This window comes from Grus americana, chromosome 3, assembly GCF_028858705.1.
Source record: "Grus americana isolate bGruAme1 chromosome 3, bGruAme1.mat, whole genome shotgun sequence".
Classification (NCBI taxonomy): Eukaryota; Metazoa; Chordata; class Aves; order Gruiformes; family Gruidae; genus Grus; species Grus americana.
In genome coordinates this window covers 54,528,716-54,539,848 of record NC_072854.1, presented here as the reverse complement: position 1 = coordinate 54,539,848, position 11,133 = coordinate 54,528,716, and the positions used below count along the sequence as shown (strand labels likewise).

The window sequence follows — 11,133 nt, the reverse complement described above, 5'->3', positions numbered from 1 at the left end:
GAACTCTTTTGCAGTACTTTACTTGATGTAAAGCATTGCCCGATAAATACTTGTTTGAGCAGCCTGTATTACCACTACATGTCATTGGGAATTTTTGTTGAAACCAAAACTTTGGTTGCAACATAAGACTTCGCCCTGAATTAGGAAGCAATTGATCTGGAGTCTTCTACATCTCAATTACTGAAGTATGGTGTTTCATTACTGCATAAAATATTTCATATCAGGAATTATTTGTGAGCTAGCCCAGTTAATGCTCCTTATTACTTTTCTGCTGCAGTCAGACTTCTCATGATAGGAAACAGTAAAGGAAGTTATACAGGATTAAAAATAAAAACTTCATCGTGGTATCACCCATTTTCTTCCACCAAAAATACCCTGCTATCTAATCCACAATATCCAGCATATATTTAATGGACTGAATGGAAATATGAAATAGCCTCAAACAATTCAGAAGACTGGAATAAAATCTAAATTTGAATCTGATGGTGGGACAATCTGTTTATAAAATAACATCTGTTCTTTCATGAAAGTGTAACAAGAAGCTTGTTTTGTGTGTTCTCATCTCCACCCTCTTTAATACCATTAGTGAATATTCTTCACCTGGTTTCTCCAGAAACATACATAAATGCATGTTTGCATACTGAATCTCATGGCACTTGTAAAATAACGGTTTATTATAATAGTTGGTCTGGAGGCTTGCAATATTTTTCATCAACTTTACTACTTTTGGTCTCAATGTACACAGTTGCCCTAAAGCCCATGAAAGTTGATGGACATCTTTTTTCATGGATTTCCACCAGCAGGAATTTTGGGCTTATAGCACAAGTAATTTTGAAATCCCTTGACATTTTGTGGCACAGTTTCATTTGTTTCAGTTATCCAGCTACAGTAGCAGGCCACTGCAATTACTTAGTTTATAACATTTTCACATTTTGTTGGGTTTATTTTAAGAGAAAGTGGTTTATTTTAAAAGAAAAACAATCCCCACAATATCTTTTATTTATTTCCTGAGGACTTCCACTTACACAAGTAGGCACTAAACATTTGAAATTGACTTTCCAGAGCACAACAGTAAAAAACTTAAGAATTTGGCTTAGTTTCATTTAAAATAGTAAAAATTGACCTTGTAAACATTTCCATAGGAGGTAGGATACATACATTTGACAATCTGTCAAATAAAAGAAAGTAAACAATTACTCTGTGATCCTAATAAATAATGAGCAACACAGATATTAAATAAACATTTTTATACAAAAAGATATAAGTGAAAGACTAAAATAGCATTTTTAATAAATTAGGAATAGATGTAATCATTTCTTTACAACTTAGTCTTGCTTGCAAGAACCACTGGCTCTTTCTGCTCACCCTGAAGTTCTGCCTGAAAAGCCGTAATAGTGAGAACAATTCTGAAAGACTCACAAGCAGGACCCAATCTGAATATAGCTATTTTTTGTGTGTGGAGGGCTGCTAATATCTCTAAAATGGCTCCTTTAACACCTATATATAATACTTTTCTATTCCACCAACTTGAAGGGGATTGTCATCATAGCCTTAATGTCTTGATTTGGAAAGTAAGCTTAAGGCACTGACATGTCTCTCCCAGTTCAGGTTCCTCCAGCAGCTGCTCCCATGAAGACAGTGTTGATTGGTGGTAAAGATGACACCATATCTCTGCTTGGTGGGCCATGGGACTCCAGATTTTCCTGAGAAGGGAACTGACCAGATGTTCCATACATACACTGGGAAGAAGATGTGGTTTGCATGTTTGAAGCTGTGGGAATAAAAGGTTACCATCATTGCCAGTTTTCTATCTATTGAATTTCACAAAAAACACAATCCAATTTCATCTGATGGAAACCCTTATCTACCAGGCACACCATCTGAAGGACCGAAATGTCAACACTTCTCTACTTCACTTCATTTCTACACTTCACTCAATTTACCTATAGTTCTATAACTTTTCTTCAGTGGTTCCTCATGCCATCAGGAAACAGGTCAAAACCCATGTATAAGTGAACTCTGCTAAAAATCCAGTTATGGGCCTGAAATTTATGGCTTGCATATGAGACATCTTCTATGAAAATTATGTAAAGCTATTTATGTGCACTATGCTCATCTTTCCGTATCTTGCACCATATCAGGTCCATATTCACTGGTGGTACCACTGCCACCACCTGGCACATATCAACATAGAGTACAGAAGATACCTGATGGGCACAGTCCCTGTGTGGCAGTGCTGGGTTTTCTCCCCCTTGTTAGCATCCTTTAAAGAACTGAGCATTGAATTCTTGCAGAACCTTAATGAGGCAAGTAATGACTGATCTTCTGTGCAAGGTTCATAGGTAAGTAGAAGGAAGAGGTAATCTTGTGAGGAAACAAACAGTGCCCTAGTTCCTTGCAACCCTTTTTGGAATGTGACACCAAACTCAGCTGCCATTTGTTCAATGCATATACTTTTGGGGTTAGGTAATTTCACCTAAAATTCACTGTCAGTAGGAGCTTTGCCTAATACACGCAGTTGTTGAAGCACAGGACAGGAAGGGTCTACACCACAGGAAGTATATATCTAGACATCCCTGACCCAGGGTTCATTTGTTCTGTTTGACAGTGAGGATCCTTAAGAGCCTTTCGAAGAGCCCAGTCTGTTATTAGCTCACTTAATAGATAGAAAGTGTTTCCTAATATGGATTTTTCTGCAATTCAAGTCAGTCATTCACTCCTCATGGACAATGGATCATAGTCCTCCTTATGGGAGTGAAGGGTTATTAAATTCACTGTCCTGCAATTTTAAGGAAAATACATCTTATGATACGTCCTAGGTACAGAGTTATTTTATCTCTATATTGCATCTCATATAAAATATACATGACCTACAGTTTAGTACTCAGCACTTGTTAGGATGCTAAAAAGTTCATAGCTCTTCCTCAGTCGTTGGCTATACTTACACATAGGAGTCCGACAGACAATTGAAGGTGAGGACTCTGTGTAGTATGAGCCTGTTTGTTTTCTTCCGCTGTCATCCAAGATATTCAGTGGATCATGTATATCATTGTATGATGGCAGTGATCGAATGCTGCTTACACTGCTGATTACAGAAACATGTTGATCCACCATTGTTCCAAGTCTGTGAGATTCTGGATAATTTATATTGTTTCCATAATATCCTATTGACAGGAGATTGGAAAAAAGCAGAGTGAAACTACTGTTGAAGAGAAAGGGTAGGGTAGGAGCCTGTGATAACCGGGGACAAAAGGTAATTGCTACTGGGGGAGTCCCTTGAGAATAAGATTATTTATGTACGCATACAGCCTAGTAACCTCAGTAACATATGCAGTGACCGACCCAAAAGAAGGGTGGTAACAAGGGAGCAAAAAGATCCGAAGAGTTCAGTCGTGCCTTCAGTACAGAACTGCCCTTCCATTCTAAGTTCAGAATCACACAGTAGCCTGCAATCAGTGTTCCTAAGAGTCACCATGGGGACTCCTATCCACAGACCAGTGCTCCCTTCTGAAGCTCACAACCAAGGGAAGTATACCTGGAAAGAAAATATCGATGGCAATACATACTTACTGCATATACAAATCCATATAAAAGCAACGTTTCCACTGTGTCTTTCCTCCAGAAGAGGGAAGGTTTTGTTGACTATCACTCCAAAGCAGATTGTGACAATAACTTTACATTTGAAGTATGAGAAATATTAGGGCCAAAGTCTCAAACTGATGCTAATGCACATTTTTATACTTCATTTCACCATCCTGACCCTGTGACTATAATGATATATTATGCTGATTCCAGAGGTAAGCTACCTTATGCCTGCTCTATTTCACAGTAGGTGTTTTGGGGGCCTTTCAAGAGACTGTTAAATCACAAGGTCATCCTGGTTTTGCTTCCTTTGTGCAAGACATCACGATGGTGCCAAAGAAAGATTAACGTAGGTGCAGCAGATGCATTTGAGGTCAACTGAGGATTCACCAGAGGAAAATAAATCCTGAAGTAGCTTATTAAACTGCTTTACAATCTCTGTGTGTCATCAGAGAAGTGGAAAACAGGAAGGTATAAATAAGAGCTGAAAAACATCTTCCATAGAAAAAAAGCAGAGAAAAAGTGTTTTACTCCAGCAAGGAAAGAGAAACAGAAGGGAAAAAGAAAATATATATTAATACCGTTGGAAGCATTAGTGGGATATGCTGCTCCTGGGCATGTAGTCACCGAGTTGCTCAAGAAATTGAAACTCCCAGTATTCAGAAACTGCATATTGTGTGTGTCCTGAGACATTGATGAGGGACCATAGCTGGAAGGGGATCGGGCATTGTATGGAGACACAGCACAACTGTTGCTGAAGTAGTCTCTGGAGAACTGCTGTTCACTCAAGGCATTGAATCGGCTGTGCTCTGCTCTGTGGTGGTAAACTCCTGAAGTGGAATGGGCCTGAGTTCTGAACATAGCCTGGTAATTGGAATTGTTTCCATAGTAATTCTGATTAGTTTGTGACAAAGTCTGATAAAGGGGTTCTGAGTAGGAAGAGCACTGTGAATGTGCAGATAACACTGGACCTACACTTGGAGGTCTCACAGCCATTGGCCCCTGGTTGATAACACTTCCTCGGCTGACCATGGCTGGTGAAATGGGTGGAGTCATCAGGTGGCCAGTGCTTTGAGACAGCTCCATCTGACCTGGAATAAATAAGCATTAGCTGTGATTAGTGTTTGTACTGCAGCACTGCTGAATGGAGCAGATTTGCTAGGATGCTAACCCTCTAGTGAAGTGTACCTTACCATTTGAAACCTTTACAAAGCATATGCATTGTTCCCCACCTATACAACACATGTTCTTTAATTCGTGGCTTCAGGCTATAAATCTTCCCACTTTCATTCTCCATCTTGGAGGCTGCTACATGCAGTGGGAAATTCCAGCAGTTACAATCCTCTTGTGCTCCAAGTGTTACTGTTCATTATCTCCTCACAAGAACCTCACCAAGCCAAGAGGTATAGGATAGTTTTACCATTGTTCCAAGAGGATCTATTACTGACAGGGCTCTACAATTGCCACCTTCTGTAAATCAGCACAGACGGTGAGCTCATGACAAGTTATTTACTAGAGGTCTTTATAAATGCATATGGTCATTGCTCCTCCTACAGCAATATGTTATTGTGCACTGAAAGACTAACAAACAAACGAGAGGAGGAGAAACTAGAAGAACTGATCCATACCTGTCAGCTGCATATTCTCACTGTCTCCTGTGGCGAAGGGGTTCAGACCAGAAGGCACACTGCTGGGCTGGCTAGCTGACAAGGACACGTAGGTTTGCTCTGCTAGACACTCATTTTTGACTGAAGTGTCGCTGGGCAGAGGAGCAGCTTTGTTACGATTTGCTAGGAAGCAAGAGCTTGGTGATGCGGTAAAGGTGGCTTTGCTTGCATCTGGAAGAGTAAGTGAAAACTCTTGGTGGCTGTTATGTATGCTTATTGCACATAAGTTCACCACTAGTGTATAGACAGCACATGAGCTGCCTGATTTGTTCGTATCTTTGGTTGCTTATTTTAAAACCCAGTGAAGCCTCCATATTTTGCATGTAGTCAATGAATACAAATATTGCTCTAGTCTTGATCTTCCCAGTGGAACTGTTTGTATGATATTTCCTGACCACAGATCTACATCACAGAGTATCAGATCCTTACTGAAGCCACCATAGTGAAGGTATGAATCAGATTTATTCCCTTGAAGTAAATGTCAGCAATGAAGTCAAGTAAATTGCACTGAGAGTGAATCAGGCTCGTGACACTTCGTCCTAAAGAATTTAGAATGCTTTTCATACTGATATCTAGAGAAAACCATTTGTTACACCCAATAGTTCTTCAGTTTTCTGCAGACTATTGATAAAGTCAGTGGAAGTTTTGCTGTTCTTCAGTGGAAACCATGACTTTACCTTATGGTTTCAAGTACTTCACCTAAGTATCCAATGATAAGGGAACTGCTACATAGGACAAGATTTTTCCTGAAGGCTGAATTAAAAGAAAAAGCACAGCATCTACTGTCAAATTCTATACAAGTGTCTTGCAGCAAGGTGCAGATTTAGAATAACAACAACCAAAAAGTTAAAGATTGATCACTGGTTCTAATGTTAATAACAAATAATTCAGCAGAACCCAGTCAAGTTTCATTGGATTTTTAGTGATTAGCTTGGACCAGAATTTGATCCAAATTAATCTTCATTCATTTTATAGTAAAGGACCTGGGGCATATGACTTCAAACTGTCTAACCTTGAAGAAGCCTGGTAGATGGAAAATGTTAAGGATACTGTTTTAGATTAATTTTGTTTCTCCCACATAGTAATACTTCAGCCAGATTCTAAATAGGGCTCCAAACTTATGTTCCAACCTTGCAGGGATATTTGCGTTTTGGTAAACATTTAATACATTCCTAGTTCAAGGTGTAATTACATATTTAAGCTTTGGTAGGAAAACTGGATTAGGAATTCCTGCCCTTTCTGCTACTTAATATTTCTTTTCACACTTTAGCTTGTGGCCCATCAGAAATACCTGCAGCATCCAAGATCATTTTAGTGATCCAGTGTATTCGCATTCCCACAAAATATTATTAAGTGAACTATGGTTCGATGTTACCATTGAAGGTGACATCGAACCATAGGTGGGAATGAATTGCTGAGTGAATGGTCACAAGCTTTTCAGGTGAATGTGACAATGTTGCATATAACTACACCTTCAGGAGAAGACAGTAAGCCTGCCTCTGTTTAAATAAATATGTCAATTTCTAAAAATACAGTACTACATTCAAAAGAACCAAGCTCTAGTTACCTAAATTCTTCATGTATTTGTCCAGTAGATTCTGGAGTTCTTGTTCTTTGTCATTGTTGAACTGTGTCTCCATGGCGAGCAGGATGTACTCATCTAGTAGCATGCGGATCAAATGAAAAGAACCTTTCGGAGGAGAAAGAGAGAGAGTAGCTGAATTATCTTTGTGACCATCTCTCACCACTCTACAAGAAGCCAGTGAAACAAACAAATAATTGTGGACTTTAAATGACCTGGCAAGACCAACAAGGAATAGTGCCTAACTTCTAGCTCTAATCTCTCTTTGCACTGGCCCACCTAGCTCAATTGTTTACTGTCCTGTAGGCTATTTGACCACTAATTACATCAAAGAAAAATACTGATGAAAGTGAGACATGCTTTATACTTGAAGAGGGCACACAGTGGAGCTAGATAAGGCCGAAGTCTCTAGAATGCCTCTGCTCTATTTCTGTTTGCCTTGTGCTAAATAACCAGACAATAACTAGTGAAGTCTTTGACCTTATTTCAAGGATATATCACATTAAAAACGTGTGTCTCCTTACAGCCATTTCAAATACCCTCAGAATTGCAGATAATGTACCTACAATTAAATTTAGGAAATTATGTACTAGATTTAAAGTGAGTTTCACTTGCTCTACTGTCTTCTATTTTATAAAAGGTTCTTTCTAAAAGTCCCCCAAAATGTAAACATTTCTAAAGATGGACATGTGAACCCTAATTTTTAAAAGCTACAAAAACTGTTGAATTGACTGTCTGCTGATCCCAGAATTAAATAAGTGGTGATCAGCCAAATTCCTTTTGCTTTTATGAAAACATACCATGCACAAAAACTCCTATACAGCAGTAATTTTTTACCAAACTGATCCACATGTAAAACTAATAATTTAAATCTTCTGTCTCCTATACTGAGATATGCAGTTACACTTCCATTGACATAGCAAAACAAACAGTGCTTCTAGCTCTTCAATGGCAAAGCAGTACCAAACAATTCCAAAGAAAAATACCTTTGAAAAATGAACATGTGACACAGGTCACCAAAAAAGTCTTGCTAACATTTACTGTGAAATGTCAGTTTGAAAAACAAGTTACACAGCATTTGTGGCTTTGATCAAAGAAGCTTTAGAAGGGGACAGGTTCCTCTGCTGAGGAAAGAGTGGAAAGCTGGCAAGTGCTGGCACATATGTACAAAATATGAGTGTTTTTACAAAGCCCAGGTACCAAAACTTGATGCGTTGTTTAGAGTTAGGTTATGCATCACTCGAGCACCGAAAAAGCTCCATTTGAGAAGGAAGTCCTGAGCTCTCTTCTTTAATGACCTCCCATTTTGCTTGCTTGCCTGAAAGAGAATAGTAAAATCCTGTTAAGTACGCTAACTTGCTTTCTGCACACAGGAGAAAAGAAAGGAGAACTGAATATGCTGGAGAGTTCAAGGAGTCCTTGACTCAGGCTGATGTGGTAGGGTGGATCAAGCTGCCTGATTCAATCTCTCTTCACAATGTGTGTCCCAAAGTGATAAAGAAGAGCAGCATTCACTCTTCTCAGTGCAATCAGACTAGAGCTCTTACAATGCTAGATAAAGCAAACTGCTTACTACTTGAGCTCTGCTGTGCCCTAAAGGTATATAAATTTACTCATATTCTAGTATTATTGGGTGCCAAATTGTTCTGTAAATATACAGGTGTACAAGGCAGAAAGGAAAAAACCCACACTCTGGCACTGTTATTCCACATAAACAGGGAACAGAAATCAGTCTTTGTACTTCAATGTAATCTGTATAAAACTGGCCAGACTTTCTCTTACAAAATGGCACGTTTACTATCATATTGACACTTTTAATGCTGTCATTTCATACTGTCACTTTGCTCTGGCAGTGATTTGTTCGTGTGGTAATGTATGCCCCATTGCTTTCTCAAACAGCAAGCAGAAAGAAGCTGTTATGTGAGTTTGACAGAAACCACACTTTAGTATGAATGAAAGGCAGAGAGCAATGGACGGATTACATCTGTAAATTATTAGCTTCTGCTTAGTTGACCTAGCTGCATATCAGGACTTGTAGGTATTTCTTACCTCTGACTACAGGAAAACAATGCTAGGAACCATACCTGTTAACTTTAATAATACAATATCACATAGCAGGTGCTGAATGGGAGAGTGCGTCACCTTTTCTGCCTGGCTTGTTTATCAGAAATTGTCTTCTGAAGTTGTGGAATCAATTTTAGGCCATAATCATTCAGTTCTAAAACAAGTTGTGATTGCTCAGCTTCATTCTGAGTTTTGTGTCTAGGTAAGTGTATATGAGGACTTGCCTCGGCTCTGTTGCCCTGAATCATCCAAAGATCCTCACTGTGCTGCTCACATATGACAGGGACTGTTACGAAACTCAAATTGCTTTAAAAAGAAAGAAATTATCACTGTCTCCATTCAAATTTGGGAAAATAGGTGAAGAAAGGAAAAATGACATGCCCATGGTAATTCTGTAAGTGGCAGTCACTCTTCTGCAAGGCAGTCAAAGCTAACTGCACTGTCTCCTCCTCTTGCATCCATTCGTATCAAGATGCTCCCTAAAATGATGGGTAAGAGACTGCACTTCCAGATAGAACATGACCTGATGAGAAGACCAGTGCTTAGCTACTAGCAAGCAATGTGTAACATTTTATTCTGCTAGTTTACATTCATTAGAGTCACAAATTGGATAAATATCTCTTACTTGAGCTATAACTCAGAACTCAATTATTTTGTTCTGAACTATAGTGTAATCATTCCTGTATAACTACATGCATGTAATACTTACGATTATAAAGCATCTTGTAAATTGGGGGAGGAGAGGGAGGGAAGCCCATCAAAACCATCAATTACTGAGCTAAGCACCTTGTAGAGCTACAAAACTGTTATCTTCCATCCTGGTCTGTAGAAATCCTTCTGCAGGTTAGCTACTTCTGAATCCATCTGCTACATTAACTTATACCACATACAGTACCGTCTGAATACTATGAAAGAAAGAATTGCTTCTCATGAAAAATTTTTGTTCACCTTACTCACTGGGCAATACCCCTGTGATTCTGCTTGCACAGATAAGGTGGGTTGGTTTCTTTCATGTATAGTTTATGACAGTGCTGACTTCAATGTTTTAGTTAAGATATTTCTTAGTTTGTCACACACATAAGACTGTTCAACAGCACTCAACATGATAAATTAGAACTAACGACACTGGAACCTTTCACACCAAATGAAGAACTCCCCTGTTACAATAAGGAGATGGGAGCAGAGATGAGAATCCCATGTGGGAAACCAATAGGACTGTATAAGTAAGGGACTGTGTAAGGAGTAAGGGTAGTAGGATATGGTCTTGAGTCAGGCAGAACATTTGAAAGGTACCTTGATAACCCTTTGCTCAACCACAGTATCCAACCACTCAATAAATGATTCCACAGTGGCATTCTTCTTTAGAAGGTCCTTCAGTTCTTGGAACACTGTAATAGAGTCATCTACCATGTAAAAAGGAGAACATATCATTGTACACTATTCTGAATGTGAGAAAAAGCCACTCACCAGCCATATGACAACATTGTAGCATGGAAAGGAAAAGCAAAGAATTAGAGCAGTGAAGAAATGAGCAATTCCCCAGCAAAGCAAGCAGACACACATCCATCACACATATATATTTTAATTACTGAAGCATTACAATGATACAGGTTGTAAGACAATGAAGTTTTAGAAGAAAATAAAATATTTTCCATAATTTCAAGATTCAGCCTTGAGAACCTATTACTAAGTTTAGTAGTAAAGCTTTATCTGTAATGTGGCAGACGTATACTCTCTTATGTTTCCCTTATATTTTACCAGTTTCTCAAAATATAATGTAAAGCTAACTTCCCCAATTCCCATTTTTGGAAAATTCCTGAATAACCAGTTATTTCTCTTCTCCTTTTCTTTTGTTAACCAGTGTGAAAGAAGACAAAGAACAAAAATAGAAAACAATTACACAAAAAGTAGGAAATAAGCAACTGAAATGAAAATCTGAATAGGATTATGAACCATTAAAGAGAATAAACGTTCAGATCAGAGTAACAATATCTAGAAGACAACACATTGCTATTGCTCTCCTTTCAGCTCCCCAAACTCTGATCAACATGATTCCTATGACAAAAGTTATCTTTTTAACAGAGAAAGTGGCTATATCTTTTTTTCAACAACAGGTATGTATATGAAAACTAACACCCTCAAAATTTGCACTTCATTCTATTCTGTGTGTGAAAATAGCTGTAACACTTTATAGAAAACTATGTAGTTCTTTTAAAGATCAACTTTCAGAAAAAAAAC

At 38.4% G+C, this 11,133-nt stretch overlaps 1 protein-coding gene across 1 annotated transcript in view; it reads right to left on the bottom strand.

Moving 5' to 3' along the window:
* Positions 1-1,044: 1,044 nt before the first annotated feature.
* The window catches only part of RFX6 (regulatory factor X6), a 37,470-nt gene continuing 27,381 nt past the window's right edge, over positions 1,045-11,133 (bottom strand). Inside the window, exons 13-19 of the mRNA XM_054821165.1 lie at positions 10,189-10,298; positions 8,032-8,149; positions 6,817-6,939; positions 5,211-5,420; positions 4,164-4,673; positions 2,946-3,164; positions 1,045-1,771 (exon numbers count right to left, since the gene is read on the bottom strand). Coding sequence (XP_054677140.1) covers positions 1,605-1,771; positions 2,946-3,164; positions 4,164-4,673; positions 5,211-5,420; positions 6,817-6,939; positions 8,032-8,149; positions 10,189-10,298 — 1,457 coding nt within the window. The 3' untranslated portion in view covers positions 1,045-1,604. The remainder of the gene's footprint in view (positions 1,772-2,945; positions 3,165-4,163; positions 4,674-5,210; positions 5,421-6,816; positions 6,940-8,031; positions 8,150-10,188; positions 10,299-11,133) is intronic.